We start from the raw sequence: 26,084 nt of genomic DNA, 5'->3' as shown, positions 1-26,084 counted from the left end.
GAAAGAAATGGTGCTCTCATCTGCGGACTAGGCAGTGTGGCGTTTTGTTTGCCATCTGCCTCTTGTTAAAAGAGGTTCTTCCCCTGTAATGATGTGAAGGGCCTGAAAGGCCACGGTCAGAGGAAACCCCTTTGGGTTTAAAGTAACTGCAGGCTTGTAAACCCCATTAGTGTTCCTTCTGAGCTAAGCACAGGTTTACACTGCCATCATGTCAAAGCTGACGTCTGCACGGGCAGTGAGGCAACGGAGAGCCAGCGAGGGAATTCTGAGAAGTGGGAACACCCATCTGGCAAGTGTCCCACTGACTGACAATGCCAAAATCAGTTTGCTCCTTTTCACCTGATCCCCTGGCTTGTTTGTGTACCTGCAGGCTGAAATATGTCTGAAGCACTGCTATCCAACAGGCACCAGGGACGATTTTTTTCTGGAGGATTTTTCCCCATCACTACAAATTGACCTGCAGCATGACAGTCACGAGCTGGTGACAGCAGCACGCTCACTGCTCTGTAAGAAGGGCGTGCCATCTTCAGGCTGCACTAAAAGCTGGAGGAAATCAGTTCAGAGACCCTTTCAGGCCAGATATTAGCCACTTCTCTTCCCACCAGCTGCTGAGGCACCTTTGTACAAGCTCACTCCTAGGATGGGCAAAACAAAAGACGGTGAGGGCGATGGTCATACTGTCACGGTCACACGTGCGTCACACGCATGTTTCTTCTGGCTCTCACTTCTTCAGTCGACACATATCTTTTGAGAGCCTGGCACAGCTCTAAGTGTCCACTGACATTTTACAAATGACAATGAGAACCAAACCTTCGGGTACAACGCAAGCGGCAATCCCAGAAAGGGTTTTTATACAACGAATGGAGCAGAAACACCTTCCCACAAGCGCCCCACCAAACAAGAAGTGTCTACGATAAAGCCTGCCAGAGAAAGAGCGTGAGTGCGTCTGGCTTTCTGCAGCATCTATCAGTTCTAGGTCAGCAACGTTCTACCCTGACTCCAAACCTCACAAGCAGTCACGGTTTCTTTACAAACACTACGGTCACCTGCCTTAACAGGCAGGAAAACATCTCCCGATGTCAGTGAACAGCTTCTGTCAGACACTGACAGCAGCGTGATCCTGGTGCTACACAATGGCGCTGGCCCTCCCGGAACTACGACACAGCCACCGAAACTTTGACCGAGCAGGGAGTCTGTCTGTATTTAAAACGCAAGTCAGGTACCTAATTTTGATGCCATTTCTTCTTGCCTCCTCACATCAGAACCATTTCAAATCAATCCTAGTTACAGTAAGCATGGTTGGGCTTCAAAGGGAAATAGCCTGATGGTTTTTTTTTCTGTAAACTCCTAAAACCTGCAGGATCCACAAGTGGTCTGCCATGAGGCAGATGATGCATGTTCTCATCAAGTACTTTGTGCTTCAACTCTCTGTTTATTACTGAATTTTTGTTCTTTTCTGCCTCTGCTAGAAAAGAGAGCTTATTATTTAATCTCTGGGTTCTGTTGCTAAACTATGTGGTTATAATCCAGATCACTGAATATCTTTTTAGAGCAAAATATTCGAAAGAAATGGTATTGAGAACTGGTATCTCTCTCACAACTAGCAGGTGCTAAGTTGCTCTTTTAGGCAACAAAGTTTTTTCGCCATTCTTTAGCGTGGCCAGATTATTTTGCGACATACAAAAAACTATTCCCCCTTCTCCCCCTAAGAACATAAGCAAATAGGGGCCACACACTTGAGGGACAGTAGACCTTCCCGGTCCTGCTCCTTGCTGCAGACAAGACATTGGCTCCATCAGGTTGTCTTTGGCCGTGCCTTCCGACCGCACTTATAAATTTGATCGGTACTGAGAGACAGGAGAATCTAAATCCAGGGTTGTCTGAACATGTCTGGAGCTTGCCCGACTTCACGCTTGATATTACACCAGCAAAATACCTGGCCCATTTTTCGTGTCAGTAACTGTGGTCAGACTCACCCTTGGCCAATTTGCTCCAATTCAGTATATTTCTTCTTAGGATCTCCCATGCTCACAACGCTCCCTGAAAGAAACAAAATTAAAGATGCTCACTGCAAACTGGAGATACCAACTTCTAGCAGGTCAGAAATGCAGCTCCACTGTCTGGGCTTCTGAGTCGTTTGTAGCCACTTGGGCAACAACAACAACAACAACTTCGTCATACAGGCAGCTCCACAGCACAGACAGCCTCCACAAAGACGGATTTTCTACAGTCCTTTGGAGAGTTACCTTGACAGCAAACTAAGAGCATGGAGAAACATTCACAGCAGACAGGTATCAGAAAAGAACAAGCACCAATGCAAGTGTTTGTTGTCGAGAAACACTAACAAGCGCTGGAACAACAGAGCCTTTATTTCCTTAGGAATAAATACTCTGTGTGATTCAACAGAAGGTTTAATGCTACCAAAGATTACATGCACCTTGGGTTCTGGAATCAATTTTGATGAACAGGTGCCATTTTCAGAACAGGAAAAATACTGCAGAGTGTTTCCAGGAGGGGATCTTCTCAACCTTTCAGCAGTTTGCCGGAAGAATGCCTTTATGTTTTTAAAGAACAGCTTCTCATGTTCATTCACCAGGAATGATGGGGTTTTAAGAACTATCACCATCATCCACTCATTACCGGGCTAAGTTCTGAAGACCTTGCTTATGCCACTCTAAGAACCACACTGCTTGTCTGCAACCTGACTGGGATTGACACGCACTTGTCCTGCACTCTCAACACTGCACGCATGTTGATCTCCACAGAATCACAGAATGGTAGAGGTTGGAAGGGACCTCTGAAGATCATCTGGTCCAACCCCCCTGCCAAGGCAGGATCACCGAGGGCAGCTTGCACAGGAACGCGTCCAGTGGGGTTTGGAAGGTCTCCAGAGAAGGAGCCTCCAACAACCTCTCTGGGCAGCCTGTTCCAGTGCTCCATCACCCTCACAGTAAAGAAGTTTTCCTCATGCTGAGGTGGGACTCCTGTGCTGCAGTTTATGCCCATTGCCCCTCGTCCTGTCACTGGGCACTACTGAAAAGAGACTGGCTCCATCCTCCTGACAGCCACCCTGCAGATATTGATAGACATTGAAAAGGTCCCCTCTCAGTCTTCTCTTCTCCAGACTAAACAGCCCCAGGTCTCTCAGCCTTTCCTCATACAAGAGATATTCCAGTCCCTTAATCATCCTCGTAGCCCTCCGTTGGACTCGCTCCAGGAGTTCCCTGTCTCTCTTGAACTGGGGAGCCCACAACCGGACGCAATAGTCCAGATGAGGCCTCAACAGCGCAGAGTAGATGGGGAGGATAACCTCTCTCAACCTGCTGGCCACACTCTTCTTAATGCACCCCAGGATACCACTGGCCCTCTTGGCCACCAGGGCACAGTGCTGTCCCATGGATAACTTACTGTCTACCAATATTATGCTTATTCACAAATAAGCACAGCCGTGGTGGACAGCACGAACAGCATTATTCCTCAGGCTGCCGCGTTACACAGGCAGCTGCACAAACGAGATGCTGATCATTCCAGCAATAACGCTCAGAAGCCAGGCCAGATGGGGTGCTGCTGCCTCCCGGCAGCTCTGCGCTGCAGCAGCGGGAAGGCAGGGCCGGCACATCTGGCACAGGGCATGGGACAGAAAGAAATACCGAATACGTACTCAGTTTCTCTAGGATCTCCTCATCTGTCAGCCCAGATTTTGTCTCCTGCCCGTCTGTGTTTCTGGACAAAGCGTTTGATTGTCCACATTGCAGAGTGGTGGCCACTTTAGCTGGTGCCAGCGCAGCGGCAGGTTCAGTTACAGAGCATGAGTAGATCTGTGACAAGAAAAGGCTTTGTATCAGAAAGCTGGCTTGCAGAGATGCCCCTAAGATCATATTGCAAATGCAAATGCTTACGAAGATGCCTCTTCTCTGCTACTAAGATAAATTCACGGACCCTATCAGAATCACAGGAAACTCATGACTAAATGGGAAAGTTCAAACCCGATTGTCGGGGTGTCAGTGGCCTGGGTGAAGCACTGTCATGGTAGGACTGCGGCCCGCAGAGTCTTCACCCGCAAGTGCTGTCTGACCAGAAACATGCAGCTCTGAATTACCCCAAATACAGTGCTATCCAACGCTGGGACTTACTGGTTTTGTATGTTCAGGCCAGGGTGCGGGAACAGCGGGAGGTTCAATGCCTTCTTCCTCCTCCTCATCACCTTCATCCGCTTCTTCAGAAACAGGCAGAGCTGGTGGGGGTTCACATGCTGGTTTTGTGCCCTGTGGACAGACGGGAGCATGAGCGACAGTCACCACTTTGGCACTTGGGAGCTTTGACAATTACACACCACTTGGGTCTGCTCAGACAGCTTCAGGAACCAATCTGGACATGCCTGTAGTCCTACAGGCCCCGGTGCTAAGTTACACGTGGCACAGCACAATTTAAAGGTTACAAATGACCCTGCTGTTTTGTTAAGTTGTCTTGGCGTTTTTCATTCTTGCTGAAAACAACTTATCCATGCCCGTGCTTAGTCAAAGTCCAATTTTACAAAATGTCATGCTTGGATATATCGCTAGAAGTCACATCTAGTTGCTGGTTCATTGCTTTGGCATTGTATCTACAGTCATGGTAACAGTTAATTAAGCTAACAGGTATCTACTTATTTGAATGTGGTTAAATACAAGGGTTTAAGAACCCTCCTATTTAACCCCAACCTTTGCTGCTGCTGCAAAGATGCTACGGTTGACTTTCCTTCAGCCTGCAAGGCTGGCACTCTGTCACAAAAGGCAAATCTCACAGCTTGCTCCACCATTCTTAAATGCTAGGAAAGCTAAAGGTTACTTTCACACTCACCGAAGGATGGGTTTCTCGGTATCCACGGGCGATTTTACCTGCAATGCGCAAAGGAAAATTAACCAGATGCTGTTATAAAAATGCCTTTTGTGGGGAAACCCACAGAACAAGGAAATCCAAAGAGACGACATGTTTCTTTCACAACATCCCTCCAGGAGCAACAGCTATTTTACATAGAGAGGAGGGTAACAGGACAATAGACAATTCTACACTTTCTTGTGTCTATTTTTTGCCCTGTTTTGCCAGTAACTAAAAGAATTGGAAACTTATTCAAGAAAATGCAGATTGGTCTTTAACTGTCAATGCTTCTGTTCCCCCATTAAAGCTTGCCAAAATTCCACCTTAGCTGTGCCACTTCTATTCTGACAAACCACAGTCACAGCTCCTGAGTTCAGGAGCGTACACAAAGTGTTTTGAATTTTGCATTTCACCACAAAACTAATTGCTTTTTTAGCACACATTAAGTGTCAACTTAGACAGTCAAACCTCTTCATTATGCAAGTTAAAAAAAAAAAGATGCTTTCCCTCAAAAGAAGAGAAACGGTAATACATTCTGGAGATTAACCTCACAGTTTCTCTCTCACAGAAGCTCTCCCAGTCCGCATTTTAGCAGTTGCACTGGTTGAACCAGCAAACTGAGGAAATTGCAGACCCCACTGCCACATACTACCAGGCGTGGGGAACTGAACCACTGCAGGTAAATCTGTCCAAAAGCTGTCCAAACCCAGTGGGATAGAGACACCCCCTTATTAGCTGAAGCTGTTGACAGAAGCTTTACCAAAGTCATGGTATCTTACTGGCATTTTTGTTTAAAAATCAACTCCGTTATTAAGAAACAGCCAAAGAACACATCGATACAGAAGCCAACTAGTAGTAAAAACCTCCACTTACTTGCTACATGTGTGGCCAGCCAGGGTCTGTCTGGCAAATACAATACAGAAAAAGCCAAAGAAAAGAAAACGCGAACTGCAGCACAGACTTGCTCTCTCATTTTTGCAACGGTACGCCACAATTTTGCAGACTCTAGGCAACCAGGAGGATAAAGGACATCCCCATCACATCTGCAGGCTCTTGGACGGGAATGCCCACACCACGAGGGTCTTCCTGGAGTGAGCCTGCTATGGAGATTGCTCGGGACACTTATGCCTGCCTTCTCGCCCTCTGTGACACCGTTCCTGTTACATCACAATGGCAGCCGTTCTGGGTTGGTTTGCGAGTTTATGCACAGCAACCTCGTCCTCTGCATGGGGTTTGCGTGGCAAGGTTGTGGCAGCAGGGCTGCAGGGGTGGCTTCTGTGAGAAGCTGCTAGAAGCTGCCCCTGTGTCCCATAGAGCCCGTGCCCGCCGGCTCCAAGACGGACCCGCCGCTGGCCAAGGCCAAGCCAGGCAGCGACGGGGGCAGCACCTCTGGGATAACATATTTCAGAAGGGGACAAAACCGGCACGTGGCATTTGCAGCCGGAGAGAGGAGTGAGAACATGTGAAAAGAGCTCTGCAGACACCAAGGTCCGTGCGGAAGGAGGGGCAGGAGGTGCTCCAGGCGCCGCAGCAGAGGTTCCCCTGCAGCCCCTGCTGAAGACCATGGTGAGGCAGGCTGTGCCCCTGCAGCCATGCAGCTCCACGCTGGAGCAGATCTCCACCTGCAGCCCGGGGAGGACCCCCCGCCGGGGCAGGGGGATGCCCGAAGGAGGCCGTGACCCCGTGGCAGGCCCGTGCTGGAGCAGCCTGTTTCTGGAGGATGGCACCCCGTGGCTGGGGCCCAGGCTGGAGGATGCCGACACAGTCTCACGTAGCCTGACGTGATCCTGCCCTGCTGTGCCAGCCTGCAAGAGTTAGAGGAACTGGATTGTCCGGACTCCAAGCCAAGGGCCGTACGCTTTCAGGACCTGGTTAACGTTTTGTAGTTTCATCTCACTCAAACCTATAGCGTAAGATGAAGCTTTCCTTCTGTTTCTCTATGGTGGGTCTCCACTACAAAAGAACCCTTCAGTCCAGAAGAATATGCCCAGAGGACTCTGGGACTCCCTCGTAACTGACTGGAAGAAGGGACGTGAGATGAGAAAGCGCACCCTCCTGCGCACACTGCCGAGCTTAACCAGCCCCCAGACAGGGATCCCCATGGGACCCTGCAGTACTAAACCAACCACTGCCGTAATCCTGGGCTGGGCTGGGCAGCAGGAAAAACACCGTGTTGTCGGTGTCTGGTAGGTGCTATTTTCAGCTTGTTACTGGAACTGTGTACCTATCCAAACAGGTATCACAAGTTCATGGAAGCTCTTGTTAGAAAAGAATAAAGAAAAAGACTGCAGAACAAATATTTTGAAAAAGAATTCTCGTAGTAAGTTTCAGTGGATTATGCTGCTAAGTTTTATATGATTTGATACTGTGACTTATCTCGGCATTGTTAGTGAATGTGATTGCTGCTATTTTGTATTGGATAAATTGCCATCTTTAAGTGACAGGAAGCACAAAATCATAGTCTGTATCACTACACCAGAATCCCCGATACCCTGTCCCTTTAGTCATAAACTGTTGACCAAATCTGGGAATAGGAGTGGATTCAGTCGCACCTAGACTCCTCTCTGAAAACGACTTTAGAAAGCATGGGGGTCCTCTCTGAACCTCGTGACTCAATGGGAGGGTCTCTCCTACTTTCCCTCCTCAAATATACACATTAACTCGATTTGATAGACGAGTAAATCATTCCAGTTTAATTGTTCTATCTGCACAGCTTTTCCACGTTGAATAAGGAATAGAGTGGACCTTGCCATCGCCTTCTGCTAACTCATGCTTTTTACAAATCTAGATTAAAATCATGCGCTTTCTGGTATCTTTGGTGGTGATTCTTCAAACAGCCTAAATTATCCATTCGTGACAGCCCAGGAAGCAGGGAGGGATGGGGGGGATATGTTTTAAGATTTCGTCTTATTTCTCATTATCCTACTCTGATTTTGGTTGGCAAGAATGTAAAATAATTTTCCCAAGTTGAGGCTGTTTAGCCTCTGATTGTAATTGCTGAATGACCTCTCCCTGTCCTCTGCTCTGAGTTGGTTTCTTTTGGATGGTCTTTCTTTGCCTTTTCCTCCACGACTGGTCTAGTTTCTGGGTGATCTTCTATCACTTTTGGATGAATTTTCTGTGGGGTACCAAGAGTCTTCGCATCCTTTTGAGAGGAAGATGTTTAAACATTGTCTGTCTTTGGCATGTCCTCCTTCACTTGTTTCACAGGAGGTTCCATTTGAGGAGATTTTTCACGCTCGCTGTCCACCTTCACTTGGGAAGCTTTAGCTCGTTTTCTTATATTGTCCTTCTGAGGAGGAACAGCCACTTCTGCTTCCCGCTTTGTCTTGCCAGGTTTTGCTTTTCGCTCATCCTTCTCTTTCTTCCTTTTAGACCCTGGCTTGAAAGCCATAGAATCTGCTCCCAAATGCTCATCCCTCCTCTCAGGGGTGGCATCATCTCTGCTTGGGAGCATGAACAATGAGTCCCTTTGAACGACTTCTCCTGTAACTGGCTCTCTTGGTTTTCTCGCACCTTCTAGCAACTCAGCATTGAGAAAGCCTTCATTCGCATCCTCTTTCCTTCTCTCCTGGTGTTTTTTAGGTTTATTTCCTTTGTCATCTCCACGTGGATTTTGCATCTCCCTCTCTTTGTTGCCACGGCTCTCTCTTCCGGAAGGTTGTTCAGGGTAATTTCCAGCTCTATTACAGCTGCGCTGCCTATGCCCCACAGGATAATCCTCCCTATGTCCCCGAGCATATGGCGAATACTCTCGTCTGGTCCCAGGTGGACCAAAGCAGTCTGGAGAAAAGTTCCCTCTCTTTACTGGAGGATGAAGTTGAGCACCAACACCATTGCCCTTGTAAAACTTTTCACACCACTCTCTGTAGTTCCTTTCCCATTCTCCGTATCCTTGCTCTCCAAATGGATCTCCAAAGTCAATAGATCTGCCATCGGAAGCTTTCATATCATACGGTGGAACTTGTCTGTACCGGTTAAAATACTCCCTTCCTCCTTCCCCTTGAGATATAGTCCATTTCCTGGGAGATTGGCCTCGGACTACTGGAGACCTTGACCGTGAATGGTGTCTTCTGTGTGGGGGTGACTTTGACCTCGACCGGTGATAACCATGTGGCCTTGACCAGGAATGACAGTTCTTGTGACTCTTCCCTTTGCCTCTTCTTGGATATGGTGGTGATCGTGAGTAGGAGCGAGAATGGGAACGACTAAATGATCGAGAGTACGAGCAAGAGTAGGAAGAACCTGTTCTTGACTTGGAGTAGGTATGCGAACTTGTAGAGGAAGATGAAGTACTATAGGGAGAGTTGGACCTTAAAAAAAACACAACACAAAAAAATTGATCAAGTTAATTCAAAACAGTTACTCTCCTCAGCTTTTTGGAGAGTTGGACCTTAAAAAAACAAGAACACAAAAAACCAGATGAAGTTAATTCAAAACAGTTACTCTCCCCAGCTTTTTTCCTCCCAGATTTCCTTTGGCTATTGATTGATTTAAGGTGCTGTATACTGGCCTCTACTGGGACATGAACGTGCACATTTTTCACTCCTCAACCACTACACGCAGTGCAAATCCCTTTTGTTGCAGTCAGATGCAAAAAGAGCAAGTCTTTATGGCTACCGTGCAGTATCAAACATCGAGAGAACACGATGTAGCATTAATACAGTAAAGATCAATGTTAAAATGCTGCTTGGACTATTTAACTTCACTACTTCTTTGGCAATTTGTATGGGATGCAAAATTCTTACGTCCAGTTGTCTTTAATCAACACTTCTGGCCAGATGTGCTAGCAAAATCTTACACATACCTCTAGCTCTAACCAGGGATAGTGACTGCATTTCAAGAGAAATCATCTCGAAAAGCTTCTGAACTCAGCCTCGACTAGGATGACTCAATGCCATTACTCTAGGACAGATACTGGCAGCATGAGCAAGAGAGAGCTTTTCAGCACTCCTGCCCAAGTGACTTTTGGGGATAGAAAACATCAGCTACCCTGAGGTTTTTCTTCACAAGGAGTTCTTTTATTATTTTTTAAAGAACCCTTTCGCATCATTCCGCAGACGTTCATGAGCATCTTCCCTCCTCTATAAGTCCTTCAGCAATTCAAGATTTCCTTACAAACAAGTCTGAGTCATGAGACAAATTTTACAAGGTCAAAACCATACTAGCATAAGCCACCAGTTTGCAGTCCAGGTTGAAATCTCTCTGTGTACCCACATGTGGTAAACAGAAGAGGAGATGAAGACAACGTCTCTCACAGATCTCCTCCAAAGTGCTTTGAGGAAATGGTTACAAGCAGAATAGGGAGATGCAGAAAATCCAGCAACTGCACCTCTTCAATTTCTGGCCTCCTCAAGGCTGTCAGGCGGTGAAGGATGCCATTACAGAGAAGCTTTACTAAAAGAGAAACCTGTTCCTGAACAGCTGTTGCCAAATTATAACTGCCAGTCAACTGTAATCTCTGCCCTATTTAAGCTAGGAATGCACACATGAAACTCCTGTCGCTGCTAATCCCTGGGATCATCCCATCCGTCTAGCAACAGAGCGGTGGAGTGGAATGCCTCCTGATTCTTCCAGACAATCTGCTTCTCCATAATGGACATGTAAAGCACGTACCTGGAAACCGAACGCTCCTTTCGAGACTTGTTATATTCCATCACTTCCTTAGCAAACTCATCCTTTGTAAACTCATCGGGTTTGGACTTTTTCTTTTCCCTGTGAAAACAAGTTTGACCTTTACTACCATTGTAGTTTGACCTTCGTTACCAAAAGACATCAAGAAACACAACATGGCCACTAGGAGAAAATGCCTACTGCATGCAAATGCAAAAGGTGAACAGCTAACATCGAAGGAAGACCAGTTTAGAATGCCTACAACTTTTAGCCAATATTTTAGAACTACATTTGTCTTGTCTCAGTTTTGCATGTTTACCCTTTGCAAAGAAAAAGGACATGACATTATGACACCGTGACGATTCTTGCATTTTGTTGATGTCAGGTGCACTGTGGTGTAACTGCAGTCTGATATGCTATTGAAATACAACAACAAAAACCAAGGCAACTTCATTGAGCCAAATACTTACTCCTCTTGCAGTCTCTGCTGTTCTCGGTAAAACTCCTCCCTGGATAAAGGAGGTGCTTGTGTCATGAGGATGGTATTTGCATGAGCCCTTGGCACTGCTGTTGCTACCCAAGCTGATGACATGTTGGCAGGAGCTGGAGGATATCCTGGAGGGGGAACAGCGTACCCAGCAGATGGAGGCTGACCAGGTGGAAAGTGAAGAGGAGACTGTGCTGGTGGTAGCCCTGAAGGAAGTGCATGGGGTGGTGGAGGGTACGAGGGAGCTGGAGGCACAGGCACGACGACGGATGTTGATGCTGCTTCTGTTGGGGCATGAGTCCTTTGGGAACGTCCACTGCGCAGGCGTCCTCGATTTGAACTTCTGAAGAAACCCAAAAACATGTGTCACTCTTTGTCACACTCTGCCCTGATTGTAAAGAGGAAAGCCAATGAAGCGGCAGCCTGGTGGCGAGCACTTCCTACCCTCAACTTCAGCATTTTTCTCCCTGCTTTCCCTTCACTTGAGACTACGCTCCCTTCTTGATCCTCATGCTTGCCTTCCAGACCCTCGCCCCCAACAGCTCCCGCAGTCTTCTCCCCTTATACTCTGCTTTGTGACCGTGGATGGAGGCTGCCCGTGCTTAAAAGACACTCCCATGTCCCATGTGCCAAGCGCCCACCGCTCCTCTGCCACTCCTTGATGTACTTACTGCTTATACTTACTACTGAAGATCACACTTCTGATCCTCAAAGTACTGCACAAATATTAACTAATCTTCTCTCAAACTTCTTTTAGCTTCTTCCACAGGCATCACCTGTGGTCTTGCCTCATGATGATGTCTTTGGCCTGTTCTTGTCCCTGAATTGTTATTTTCTTGCTTACTAAATTTGAGAGTTTTAGGAAATCTGTGGAATCGTCCTGGCTTTTGTTGTGCTTTATCTTTAAGACATTATAAACACAATGCACGCTTACAACCGATCTCTAACAAAGGCGTACCAAAAGGAAGGACTAACTTGACACGGCAATAATAGATCAAACAAACGCCTCTCTCTCCCACTGAGAGAAAGCACCTTGGCTCGTTGAGATGAGAACATTGAAGAAATTCAAAATTGTCATCAAATAACAGCCTTGACTTTTCCAAGAATTTGCTCCACCAGTATCCGCTAAGTTGTGAAATAAAGAATGTTGGAGGCTGATTTGTATTGGGGAATCAATGTCTTCAGGTCTGTTCAGCCAGTAATCAAAAGGGTGGCTTTCCACCCAATCCTTTAGTTATATTTCATTTTTAGATGTACTGCTGGTTCCCTCAAAAACTGCTCCTTTTTCAGAGTCCTCTTTTCAATCACGTACTGGAGTTTTACTTTAAATACTCTACTGCAAGCACAGATCCCCTTTGTCAAAGCCAAATCAAATTAAGCCCTTTAAAAATTAATCACCGCTTCTATTCTCCACAACTATCTGGGCATACTTACTCCATTATAAATCAGCTGTAGTCTAAGTTAAGTGTTACGGCCTCGTTGAACAGGTTACGGGTCGTAATATACCGGATTTCTGTAGAATACTTACCGTTGCCAGCCTGGTCTGCCACCAGCTGAGCCAACTGTGCTGCCTGTGATTGCATGAGCTTTTGGCGTAGGGAGAGGAAAAAGAGAAAAATCCCACTTAGTTTATCTCAAGACAGCTTTTTAAAAGAAATTCTAAAGTTATAGTGACTTACCGGTTGAGGGTACTGATTGCCCTTGGGGGCCCAGAAGACTTGGGATCGCTGGTTGCCTTAGTGCAGGAACATGATCGCCCTTGTCAATACATGCAAACAGTTAGAAATTAAGCTCCACTAAAAGGCAACAGTCACTGCATCATTTGAAAGAAAACTGACCTCCTCTTCCAACAAGCTGCTGGTTGACAGAGAGGGAAATTTCAGAAGTTCAGTAGCAGTCACCAGAGCAGCAGGAGGTAACACAGTATCAGCATCACTACAAAAAAAAAAAAAAAAGTTATTATTCAAACAGCGTTTTCAAGTGCTACTGGAAATAGCAAGTCCAAGGTGAGAAAAGGCTGACTACTGCAAACAGGAAAAAAAAATTTAAAAAATCTTCATCAGATTTACAGATGTGAAGTTGGCCCATTCTTAATGAAGACTGGAAAGAAGTCGATTTGGACTACTGGCATGCCAAGAGAAAGCTCACTGGAAAAATATCTTCTTAAGCTAGCTGCACGTGAAAGGGTTAGAGCACATACAAGTCACACACTGAATCTCAGTTTTGGAAGACGCAAGAACTGAAATTCTATGAGGAAATGTTTATGTGCGAGTGCAGAGGCTGCCTTAGAGGTTCTTCTGAATTGCGGTTCTTTGCATTCAACGCTACAGCTGAGCCTGACAGTCTTCTGGACAGAGAGGCTATTTGCAGCCCAGGCATAAAGCTGAAAGGCCACAAGGCCTAAACAATCGTACAGATCTTTCACGTCTTTTCATGTGACTTCACCGGGCTGCAAACTCAGACTTTCATGTTTGTAAATACTTCAAAGTTACGGCGTTTCAGTGTTTATTAGCCAGGTCAGCACGCGTCACCGACTGCCCTTTGTGTTACTGAGGATGACTCTGACTTATCGTAAGATTGATGGTAGAAATACCGTAGAAAAACGTAATAGGAAAACACCTGCTCAGTTTTAGCTCTAATTGTGCTTTTACAGGTTTCATGAAACTGTTGCTTCCTCCGTACTAGAGAGAAATTAATGCACTCAAGAAGCTTTGACGTAACTAGAGGGCTCCTTTAGGAATTGCTAGCCACATAAATCCAAAGGGCCCCTGGGCAAAATGTGCCTCTTTCAGGGTAAAACTCATAGACAATGACTGATAAGGGAACTGAGCAAGAAATACTTCTGAGACAATCCTTGCATGAGACACACTTCCGAGTTATCAAAGTGTCCTCATTCAAAGTAAATACAAAACCCAGAACTTCCACTAGTATCGGGAACTGTCACTACCGATAGATAAATAGCTAGTGGAGAAGCTCAACAAGAAGAAGAATCTAACTTGAGCATTTTAGTGTCCTTTATATCCCTGTTGATCTACAGATTTACTTACCAAAGAGGTCCGTCCGGCTGTTCAGCACAGAGAGACAGGGACACTGCTGGAGGGAGACCAGAGGTGACGACAGAAGACGGATTTACTGGCAGCCCAACGGCCACAGAGGACTGACCAGAGGCCAACGATGACAAAGCAGCAGCAGAATGAGGAGCCAGGGATGCTAATGGAGTCATTAGTGGGTCCTGCTGTCTGGAAACTGCTGGCCGGAGCTGAGGCTGCATGTTGTGCGCTCTTGTTTGTCTCGTTAGTGGTGGTGGAGGTGGTGGAGGTGGCGGCTGCTGCTCATGTTGCTGCTGAATCTGCTCTCTGTAGCCAGTTCCATTATTGAAGTTGTTCACAGCCTAGAGGCAGAAAAACACGTACAGAAAGGCACTATGAAACTTCAGTAGATGTACGAACAAAAGCCTCCCCAGAGCAAAATTACTTGTGTGTTCCTGTAAACATTATCAATCCTAAAATCAATCAACATACAGGTATAGGAAGACATCAGGTGAAACACTGACCCTAACGATGGGTAACGCAGAGTATCTCTATTTACAGTACCTCAGTGTTAACACCAAATTTGAAAGTGAGGCAATCACGTTAAGCAAAAGTGTGACCTGAATTTGCCAGATTCTCTCTAAAGAGTTGTAAGCTTCTCTAACACCAGATAACGTCTCTGAAAAGTAAATTTAGCCTTATTCCATTTAGCCTTGCTTAAGGAGATGTAAACGAGTATTTTCTTCCCTTTCAGCTTTTCGCAAATAGACCTGTCTAACAAACAGTTTACATAAATGTCAGCATGTCACCTGGCGTAACAACTTGTTGGCAGTCAAAGCATCGGGAGAAACGTCTGTTTGATGACACGTTGGGCATGTATGTTCCTCAGATTCCAGTAACGCTGTTCTAATACCTGTGAATAACGAGAACCGTCAAAAGAGTTTTCAGCAAAACTAAGGAAAATGTTGGGGTTCTAATCAATTATAAAAACACGTATATGATTAATGGGTGAATACGGTCTTGAACTGAGAGCCTGAAGCGGTAAATGTCCAATAGTGTAAAAAATGTCCAGCATGCAGCAAATAACTAAGCAGTGTTGATATTTCACTGTTGTTACTTGGAAGCTGTAGAGTAGGCTGTGTCTTGATGTTTGGACTGGTCTTTCCACTGTGCAGGACAGTGAGAAGTCACCAACCTCAAGGTTGATGAATAAAACACATCTCAAAAAACCGTTCATAGATTCAAGTTCTGAAGGATTTCACCAACTCTCCTGTGGAGAAGAATGTGGATTAAACGCCCAACTCTCCGTTTGTTGCAGACCACAATAAGTCACCAGAGCAGGCTATAGAATTTTGCATGAGAGAAAGGGCTGGGGACAAACTAAATGCATTCAGTATCTCATACTGTAATCACCTGCACGGTTACACATTCTTCTCAGAGTCATCCTTCCACATGTACAGAGGGTTTAACTAGACACGTAACCAGGGAAAAAAGCTTTCTGCCTTTTTTTTCTGCCCTTTGCATAAGGGGGGGTCCTCTCCCGTTCTGGGTATACTCAGGTATCAAATAGAACGGGTAACCAAGTAATTTCGTTCTCTCCCAGTTCTGCCTTCGGAAGGTCAGATGCCATGTTTTGAGTTAACAACCGTGGGAGTAAGACTTACATTCGTCACAGTAACTGTTTCCACAGCAGGGAGTAACAGCTGCGTCACTCATGACCTCTTTGCAAATGAGACATAACAACTCCTCCGGAATAGGAGCGTCTGAGGAGGAGGAGGAGGACGGCTCCTCTGGTGAAAAGGGAGGCTTTTCCTTCTTTCCTCTAGCATACGCTTCCCTGGAGGCGGGGCGGGGAAGGAAAAACAACAAGTGAAAGATGGGCAAAGGAGAACTTTTCCAAGCTTTGGATTTCCTGCAAGGAAGGTAAAATAGAAGGCATTCTTCTCAGTCCACATTAGCCTTCTAAAGCGTAGGCATTTAGTTTCAACTACTTCTCTTTGGCCACCACACCAGAAGAGGGAGGGGGAACAATTTTCCTTCTGCAGAACTCTCCCATTCATGGGATCAACTAAGAGATTGGCTCAGACTAGAAAAATCATTTTTCGACATCCAGAAATCAGCTGAAATGAATCCCACCTCTCCTCTGCCAGAGGGTCAATGTAAATTGCAGGCTCAGGATCAAGTGAGTCTCCGATTAAATACACTTTATGAATAAAAGAAAACTATGTCTCAGCTTCTACACAAGGAGATCCATGACAGCCACAAACAGAAGTGCTATCAAGTGCATTTCTTCTCAGACACTCTTGTCACCACACAGTAGGATTTTCTTAGGGTAAAGCAAAACAGGAAAACATCCGTCTGGTTCACACATGAGATTTGATCAAAGCCAGAGGGGGAGGAAATCTCACTCACACAGCTATTTGCTAAATTGGGCAAGAAGCCTTTGAAACGTCAAAGAGAAGCAAAACGAGCTTTCGAGGAGAATGACTCCAACGGTAAGCACTAGTGAAATCTTTTGCAGACCTACAGATTCTAGTATACCACAAGTTGAACCAACTTCCAGGGGCGTGAACAGCAGGACCAGCCTATTTCCGTATTAGAAAGTATCACAGATTTTAAGGCAACGATACAATGACGGTGCTTCCTCCTTCGTAATTACAGACGCTGGCCAACTTGCTTGCATTGCCACTCAGACACACACGCATGGTTTCTCTCGTTCCCTTTCTGCTCAGTCCCATTAATCCCATACTTACGCACTAATAATTGGTATGGCGTATTTCCCAGTGCTTGTCAGCATAGCACCCTTTATACTGGGATCTTTCACCTCCATCAGGAAACTCCTCGGAATTCCTGTGCTCCTTTTAATTCTGGGAACAGACTCAAAATTTCTGTCCTGTTAAGAAAAGAAGTGCAGATATCTCTCATCTTAAGACCCACCCTTAAAAGGACATTTCAATGATGATTTTCAGCAGCAAAAGCCTTTAATCCTCTCCTTTTACCCAGCATAAGGCTTGCTCAACTAAAATACCCTTCTCCCTAAAGGAATATAGCCAGGATGTCCCAAAGGCTTGAGCAGCGTTTTGAACTCAGTCGACATCCTTTGGCTTAATGTCAAGTTCCTTAAGGGTGAAATATCCCTTGGCTCACCATCCACTCGGAGAGGAGACACAACCCCGCTCCTCCTCCAAAGCGCAGTTCAGAGTGAGAGCTTAACTCGGTGCTCTGAATCCGACACTGAGAAACTGAGATTCACCTTCTCTAGTGAAGGTGGAATTCATATCTCACGCATATACATTCAGCAACTGATGTCAAATGGCATGGCTACTCAGCCAGGTGCTTGTGTAACTAAAACACGCAAACATTGAACGGATGGGGTCGACCGAAACATCTTGGGTTTTTACAAACTACTGAAAACTGTGAACTGTCATTAAAAAGCGTTGCAACCAGAAAAATTTCCAATAAAATTGAAATGTATAAAATATGCCTGACAGTGTGTGGAGAAAGATCTATGGACATATGTAATGTCCATGGCCTAGAAGGAAGAAAATGTTACATTTATAACTCCAGGTTTCCCGTGAATTGTAAAGGGCTTTGCAACATTGCCACATGACCTCTGCGTTTCACCCCAAAAGAAACAATTCTTAACATGAGTATTCATGTATTTGTTACGGAACTGCCAAGGGAAAACAATTTAAAAGTAAGTCACACCAGAAGTCCCCCACAATCTTACCCCCTTTGTTGGGCAGTTCTTTACACAGTGGCCAGGTTTTCCACAACCAAAGCAAGTATATGATGTTGGAGGTGGACCCAAGGCTTTCTTCGTGTAACTGAAGGTGTTTTGGGGAAAAAAAAGAAAAAGGATGCATGTGTTAAATCCATGTTTGTTAAAACCAACAAGTTTACAGGTTTTCCATCATCGCCAAAGATCGGATTTGACATTATCCACACTTACTTGGCTGGATCATATTCACGGCAAGACTGGATCATCATGGCTTTTATTTTATCTTCTTCGGCAGCATTGGCTTCAGCCAGATTGGCAGTCTGTTGTTTAACAAGTAATCGTTTGAGAGGCACATTAGAAACACATTGAAGCGCACACAGCCAAAGACAACACCACTCACCCAAGCCTGTACAGAGCAGCACAACACTAGCTGAGGTTGCCTGAAAACAGCTGCTTATATAAAAAATAGTTGTGCTGAAAGTGTTCTGGGGAGTCCTTACACCATGAAATGATGCTTATGTGCCTGTTAACCTACTTGAAAAGAGCATTCTTGGGCACTCAAAACCTTAGGCTCAGGTTGGACCTTATAAAGACTTGTGCACCTACTCCAGTTTTCTTCCAAGTGGACTGAAGCTATGCACAGAAAAAGTTAGACCTGCCGCTATTATTAAAGGGATCTTTAAGCTCCAGTCTATTTGAAGGAGAAGACAGCCACTGTACATTGAATTGAGAAAGATGAAGGCAAGTACCATTGTTTACATTTGCAGCATCAGAAGGATACACAACTTAAAGGTCAGGGAAGTTGGTTTTGCTTGCTGAAATTCAGCTTCACACACAGAAGCATTACAGAGATTCAAGCTTTTTAGAGCCCCTCAGCAAGACAAAAGACTCTTTTCAGTAGAAATTGGACCACTCATGTGCTGTAGGCAGTCCAAACTGCACGTTCCCCCCTGCTAAATTCTTCATATTAACTGATGTAACTAGGAACATTTTCACAATCTACACTGTGTCCCAACAAATTAGACCGTGTTGTCCACTCTAGATATACTGCAATTTATGAAATTGTGCAGCATTCCAAGAACAGATCTATAACTATAATGACTAGAAATTCAAAAATAGCCATGCCATTGCCCATGTGACAGAAACGCTTCTACTTTGGCTGTTGCAACCCCCCCCAAGATGTCCATAACCAACAGCCAATTCAGTTCTTCTGTGAACATTGTGTTCGTTTCCAATGTAAACCTAACGAAATGTGTGAACAAGTCAACAGCTTCTGCAAGGCTGCTGCTTTGTGTCTTGAAGCTGAGTCATACTGCAACACTATGTGGAGGCTGATAAGGTGCTCCCCTTCGATCTTCCCAAAGTGGGAACTGCTCTTCACAGGATACTATCAACAGCTACACAGGCTTTAAAGTTAAAATAAATAAATTATTAAAAACTACATTAAAGTTTTCTTCCCATTACAACAGTTATCCTGCTATAGATCACAGTGTACAATTTAAAAATTTGAAGCAAACACTTTTTTTTTTTATGTATTTGACAGGAAAAAAAAATATATATACCTTAATCAGCTGGGCCAGAGAAAGAGGTGCAGAAGAGTCATCACTCTGTTCACAAAAAATTAAAAACATCTTTAAGTTTTACAATCAAAACCTAGCAATAGTTAACCTCTACGGTAGTCGGAAATTCTGCGCTATATCCTCTGAGCATCACTGAAATAGGCATTTCCAACCTAGTGTCATTTGCCTGTGTTCAAAACAAAGTCCAAAGCCACGACAGCTTAGGAGTGCCTATGTGGTTAAGGAGAAGAAACTAAAACAACCAAAGCCGCTTGAGATTATGTATTGCTCCAGAATGTCTCAGGGAGGGAGCCTTGTCAAATGCTCACAACTGCTTAAAAGTCCAAGGGGTAAGGAAGCTGTCAACTGTCCGCTAAAAGGGATTCTAAAACAATATTTATGTTTCTTGGAGAAGGAAGCATCACTACAGAAAACTTATTTTCAGTGTAGTTTGTAAATCAATCAGCGTCTCATCATTTATAAATGCACACGGCTATGCCTTTATGAACACAGCCTAGTTGCCTGTCAAAATCAAGCATGGGCACATCAGCCCTGAAACAGGAACTCTGCCTCTCCTCTCCATAAGTTTAAAAATGCCAGGCCCACCACACCCCACAAAACCCAAATGCAAACACCACTCCAAAGCATCCACCATAAAAGAAACCCACCACTTTATCAAGAAAAAAAATAAGCTGCTCAAATTATTGAAATTAAGGTGTCTGCCATGACAGAGTAGCCTATAAAAACTGAGAAAATGGATTTCTTGTCGTGTATTAGACCGCAGGCCACACTACGCAAATTAGTTTGGGAAGTGTGAGAATTTAATATTCTTCTCCTTGCCAGCAGACCAAAACCAAGTCTTAATGATGACAAAAACATGGATTCAGAGCACAATCCTGGGATTTTTTTTTTTCTCCTTTGCAACCACACTCCTCCCTCCCAGCTACCTCCTGCAACAGCTTGCAGGAATGAAGTCCTCAGGCCACCAGTCAGCAACGGACTGCGGCATTTACTGGGAACTAAGATGACATGCGGTTTTTCCACAAGTCAAAAGGGTAGCTCTCATCTGGTTCCTTTTCCAGGATATTGAATTCTATGATGCCACAAGCAGCAGTTAAGCTGACACTAGTAAAACATCATCAGAAAGACATCCGAATCACTGCTTAGTTTTTTAGAAACGTAGAATAAAATTTCTATGATGCTGAATCAAATACATTGTACATACAGCATCTATGTTTTAGTGGAAAATATATTAGGTTAATGTTGGGGAAATTAACACAAGGCTACATTGATTGGAATTAAGTGCAGTGTGTAGAAAAAAGTGTGAGATGGTGTTTTACATACGCCTCTTGATATTCCACTCACTGGCTCAGTTTGACATCTGGAAGAAGAAATAAAAGTGATCAGAACTTAAAAGAAAGCCCTTGTGCCCAACATACAGCAGCGACAACAGATTACAGAACTTGAACATCAAAACGTGATGTGCTGATAGTCTAGTGCATGTGGAAACGTATTCATATACATAAACGGCTCTCTCTTGGTACCTTCAGTGCAGCTAAAAAAACCCCAAAAAGCCCATTTCTACTTTGTCAGAAAATTACTCTAAGACTTACAGAAATAGAACACCAAAGTGCCTCAGATATTTTGTCTCTGCTACGTAAGTATCAAAAATATGAAGTCTGTACTACAGTTTTGTGTCTTAAACATGGTGACTAAAAATAGTAGTAGAAATGTCACCTGAAGGCAGTGCCTAGGATTTTCTGTGATTTAGGAGTCCTGTGGGGAAATAAAAAAAAAAAAAAGGACTTAATTGCCAGAATTTGCTTTAAGATAACCTTGAAAATGCTACAGTATTTGGGGAAATATTTATTACATCTGGGAACTCGCTGAGATTCCACATACTCATTGATCTGTATCTGCATGTAGATCATCATGAATGAGACATGCAGCCATCGATGTAGTGAACAAATAATTCCAGCATCATCCCAAGTGTCCCATCAGCAGAGCTGGTGACCCTTGGTCTTTCCCCTCTAGCTAGTATGCAAAAACATCAGATTTGGGGCATAAGGATACCTGCCATATGCCACCCCCCCTGCCCCAAATGCAAAGAATAGACGGATTCGCAGAAACACTGAGAATCAGACTCTTCTGAGATGGGAACAAATTCTAAGTTTACACTCCAGTGCGTACCTGTCTTCACTCTAAAAGCAAGACAAGCAAACACATGTAACAAGGAATCTCTCCACGTAGAGGAAACAGCATCAAAAACTTGGCGCTCAGAAAAAACAACCCCAAGATCAAACCAAATAGAATCATTCTTAACAGTTACCGTTGTTGGAGTTTGAACCCCATGTCCCAGCAGGCCGAAAAGCATAAGTTTACTTTGGGACAGGAACAATAAAATCTACCCCATTACAACAAAAAGTAACAGCAGCTTTAACCAGAAAGATACAATCTGAGTGCCTCTGGAAATGAACATCAATTAGAAAAGGTAACACACCCAAACCACTAGCACAGAACACAGTGCTTTATGGATACCTACAGAACGTATGTTTTGCTGGTAGCTTTAACTCCTCCGACAGGGATTCTTCTCACAATTACTGATGAGTTCTTAGGAATCAGGGCATTAGCCTCTGTGTATTCTGAAAACAACATAAATGCAGAAAAAAACATTAGTCAATTCATAAGAATGTATATGAATATGTAATTACACAGCGCGGCAGAGAGGGAAGCCCTTTGCAGATAGAAAAGCCAGATTTCAGGTATAACGGTGCATTTTTATCGTCTCAGCACACTAGCAGTACATTCCAAGAAATCTTCAGGTTTGAGAACCAAACGCAAGCAGCACAATCTTTTCCAGTTTTTTTTGAGAGAGCGTGAATGCCAACAGCAAAATGCTCCCAAAGGTCACTAAAGGAGAGTCTGCTAGCGCATGAGGTTCTGTCCTGATCTAGCTTAAGTGGCTTTTGCTTCTGTTAGGCTACAAAACCAAGAGATCTTTGGAGAAAAACAAAGCACAGCCAAGTCTCACCTGTGTAAAGCAGATCTGAAGTCAGACAAGCTTGCCCTGCAACAAAACAGGCCCTTAGCTAAAGCATGAAATCTCTGCGCCGTTGCTTTCATAGCTGTTCACTAAAAGCGATTCGGCCACGCTGCTGGTGCTCAAGGCCGACAGAACACAGAAGACAGCCGGCCACCTCTGCGTATGGCTTGCAGCTTAAGACTGCAGACTTAACACTTAAGGGATGTGGTACCAGTTGGCTTTAATACATTTCTATTTCCTTCGCCTCGATTAATTGAATTCATTTTGGTTGATGGCACCTTAATAAAGGTGAAGTCAAACAACGCAGACTAAAAAGTTAACTTTCTTTTTCTTCTTTTAATAGGAAAGGATTAAAGCTGGAGCACTATTCCTGAAGTGCCTGGAAATTTTTGTTTGCTTGATTTGAATTTAACAGATGCCAGCTTAGTCTAGCAGCTCTCGGACAAAACTGGCATCTCCCAGCAGGAACCTTTTCCTCCTGGGCAGCAATATCCCCAAGCAGAGACTTGGCAACAAATCTTTCTATTTCTGAAAAGTCACACCCCAAGGCCTGTAATCACATTCAAACTTGTCAAGACAGCAGCTTACCAAACTGAAATATCATACTAAGTACCACGAAACCATTATCATCTCTGAGAAACAAGCACCACTTTTTAGGTTTAAAAGAATTTATGACTTCTCTAAGAACGTTTCTTACGTATAGTCACCATAAATGTTCTGCCGGAAAACTTCAGTAGTGCCCTGATACGGTTCACACGTAGTACCAGGGAAAAAAAATGCTTAGAGACATATGGTGAAATGATGCTCGATAGCACCTGAACGACAATGTCTTTGGTGTAGAAAAGAAGCGATATTAACAAGAAATTCCAAGGTGTCATTTAGATACGGAGAACATCCATGGCAGAGGGGCCATTAGAGGGTCTGCACAGATGGTAACTCACAGCTACACTCTTGATCCAAAGTGTTGCTAGCGAGCAGTTGCTGCAACAGCCACCAAGCCAGTTTTCCAGTGCAGTGGAGTAAAGCAAGGTGATCACAAAACGAAGTCACCAAAGACAATTTATTTCTTCAAAGTAGCCACCTGTTGTCTTCCCATCACATTATCGCTTCCCACCCCGTGTAAGCCCCCGCGCCGCTTGCCCTCCCAGTCCCCCCGCAGGCCGGCAAGATGGGCCTCAGGCTGACTCAGGCTACGTGGGGATGAGCCACAAAGAGCAGAGCGTGGCTCCCACAGGCCATGGCCATCACAGGGTGGTCTGTGACACTGCCAGCCGGGCAGTCCCTAAGCCCCCACGCCCGCTGCCCCCACGCACCTTCTTTGGTCTGGGCGTTGGTGATCTGCAGGTCACAGGTGGCCGCCTTCAGCTTCTCCCGGCCCATGATCTGGCGCTTGAGGTCGCACAGGGAGATGTGGAGGCCGGTGAAGGTGACCGTGTCATAGCTCAGCTTGGAGGAGAACTTGTAGTGGACGCACGACATGGTCGGGGCCTGCTCCCCGACGGCGTCTACCACAGTGGACCGAGGGGGCTGAGCTCACCCCCGCAACAAGTCCGGCCTGCGGCCCTCAGCGACGGGCGGGCGGGCGGATGACGGGGAGAGGCCCCCGCGGCCCCGGCTCGGCCTCTGCTCCCTCTCTCACGCAGCGCTCCCAGGCCCAACCACTCGCTGTGGGCACTCGGGCACCTCTGCCTCAGCGTTCCGTTGGGGGTTTAACGGACGCCAGCCGCAGGGGCTGCCCTGATCGCATCACTGCGCGTGCCCAACGGAACACTGCACCCCCCTGCGCCTCACCTGGCCTGTGGTGTCCCTCCTGTCACCCCCCTGGGCCTGCCACTGCCTGGTGTCCTGTCACACCCCAGGCCTGTGGTGTCCCTCCTGCCACCCCCCTGGGCCTGCCACTGCCTGGTGTCCTGTCACACCCCAGGCCTGTGCTGTCCCTCCTGTTATCCCCCTGGCTGCTCATTGCCCGGTGTCTTGTCACCCCCCAGGCCTGTGGTGACCCTCCTGTCACCCCAAAGGCCTGTCACCGCCTGCTGTCCCTCCTGTCACCCCCAGGCTGTCACTACCCGCTGTCCCCTCCTGGCAGCAGCCGGCCAGGACAAGCCAGCCTGGGGAAGATGCAGTGGGCTTTGCCGTGCGGCACTTGGCTGCCCGTGCCCAGGCCCAGCGAAGGGAGGGGACATCTCAGGGTGTCCGAGTGTCTCTTCTTGCATTTACGGGAAGTTCGGTCAAAGAGCCAATGGCCATTGATGGTTATTGCCATAAACCCATCTGCTTGTACTGGTACCGCTTCCACAAAAAGAAGACGACAGGTCATTGTCAGAGGAGACTCCCTTCTGAAGGGCACAGAAGGCCCCATATGCAGACCGGACCCACTTCTTAGGGAAGTCTGCTGCCTCCCTGGGGCCCCAGTTAAAGCTGTGAAGAATAAGCTTCCTACCCTGGTACGGCCTCAGATTATTCTCCATTATTGATTTTTCATGTAGGTAGTGACAAAGTTGCAGTAAGAAGTCCAAGGGCAATCAAGAGAGACTTCGGGGCCTTGGCACGACTGGCTAAGGGATCAGGAGCACAAGTAGGTTCTCCTCGGTCCTTCCAGTTGCAGGAATGCTGACGGAAGGAACAGGAAGAGCCAGCAGCTTGAGCCCGGTGACACCGGCAGAATTGGGAGGTTTTTGATCATGAGCTGGTCCACACGACACCAGGCCTGCTGGTGACAGGTGGGGTACACGTGTCTCAAAGGGGGAAAAGGGTCTTTGCACAGGACTTAGCAGGGCTGAATGAAAGAGCCTTAAACTAGATTCGAAGGGGGAAGGGGATAAAACCAGGCTCGCTAGAGATGAGCCTGGGGGCGGCACGCCGATGTTTGAGGGATGGTGCTAGCGAGGTGCTGCAGTCTGCCAGCTCAGTGGAGGTAGGGAGCATGGAGAGCTGTGTGACAGCAAAGACGCAAGGGTTATTGATGTGTTAGAAACCACAGCAGAACTGCCCCTTTGGACTTCCGGAGGGCATACTGGAGTCACTGTGTTCAGCCAGCTGGGCAGAGGATAGGGAATCCCCCATATGATGCGTCCCGTCTGCCTGGTGGGCCTGTCCCAGGGAAGGCAGGGTGCAGTTCTAAGAGTCTCTCGCTTGCTCGCTCTCCCTGATAGCCTCAATCTAGTCACCTCCTCCCGCAGCTCGGTCACTACGTGGAAGATTTCCTCTCCCTGGGCGCACCTCCCACAGCTGTGCTCACTGCTGCCGTCCATCAGCATTGCATCCGTCCGTTGCCTCAGCCGAGGACACTGGGACGGACAGAGCGAGCGAGAGTAGGTCAGTTGAGGTATGAATGACAGTGGCAACACAAAGACTGGAACTAAACAAGAAGCCAAAGCCAAACAAGCCAATGGCCTAATCCAAGAACAACCCAAGCATCCTGCCTTCCTACTGCCAAAACAGGATGGTGGTTCATACCTTAAAGGGTACTTAGCCCTTTGCAGGACCAGGCCTAGACATGAAGACTACAGCGCTAAGCTGTTTTACAGGGTTTTTTCCTTTTTTTTTTTTTTTAAACACTGGGTGGCTGTTGCTTCACTTGCTGTTTTGACTGTCACAATTTCAAAGTGAGTGTACAGCTTATTCACAGGGTGAGAAGGAAGGGGACCTTCCAACTGAATTTGCTTTCCCTTGGAAATGGCTGAGGCAGGCAAGCATTTGTGGTTGTTACCTCTCTGTCTTAAGCCCTGTTTCGTCTTCAAAATAAATTCAGGAGCCAGAAGGCAGGAAGAAGAGA

The 26,084-nt window shown here is 46.0% G+C and overlaps 2 protein-coding genes across 2 annotated transcripts in view; both read right to left on the bottom strand.

Moving 5' to 3' along the window:
• The window catches only part of LOC309416413 (E3 ubiquitin-protein ligase RBBP6-like), a gene marked incomplete at its 3' end in the record, with an annotated part of 33,969 nt that extends 9,986 nt beyond the window's left edge, over positions 1-23,983 (bottom strand). Inside the window, 19 exon segments of the mRNA XM_082015967.1 lie at positions 1,977-2,040; positions 7,864-8,020; positions 8,024-9,170; positions 10,474-10,572; positions 10,941-11,300; positions 12,486-12,543; positions 12,637-12,715; positions 12,796-12,892; positions 14,005-14,348; positions 14,796-14,899; positions 15,651-15,823; positions 16,740-16,879; positions 17,717-17,813; positions 17,939-18,027; positions 19,270-19,314; positions 20,611-20,647; positions 21,004-21,042; positions 21,809-21,908; positions 23,623-23,983. Coding sequence (XP_081872093.1) covers positions 1,977-2,040; positions 7,864-8,020; positions 8,024-9,170; positions 10,474-10,572; positions 10,941-11,300; positions 12,486-12,543; positions 12,637-12,715; positions 12,796-12,892; positions 14,005-14,348; positions 14,796-14,899; positions 15,651-15,823; positions 16,740-16,879; positions 17,717-17,813; positions 17,939-18,027; positions 19,270-19,314; positions 20,611-20,647; positions 21,004-21,042; positions 21,809-21,908; positions 23,623-23,788 — 3,395 coding nt within the window. The 5' untranslated portion in view covers positions 23,789-23,983.
• Positions 1-26,084, bottom strand: part of LOC309416433 (serine/threonine-protein kinase PAK 3-like) — a gene marked incomplete at its 5' end in the record, with an annotated part of 156,672 nt that overhangs the window by 115,695 nt on the left and 14,893 nt on the right. The gene's annotated exons all lie outside the window — the stretch shown is intronic.

This window comes from Phaethon aethereus, assembly GCF_964289735.1.
Source record: "Phaethon aethereus genome assembly, contig: HAP1_SCAFFOLD_108, whole genome shotgun sequence".
NCBI classification, from domain to species: Eukaryota; Metazoa; Chordata; class Aves; order Phaethontiformes; family Phaethontidae; genus Phaethon; species Phaethon aethereus.
The sequence above is the reverse complement of the archived record's forward strand: the minus strand, read 5'-3'. Positions and strand labels throughout refer to the sequence as shown.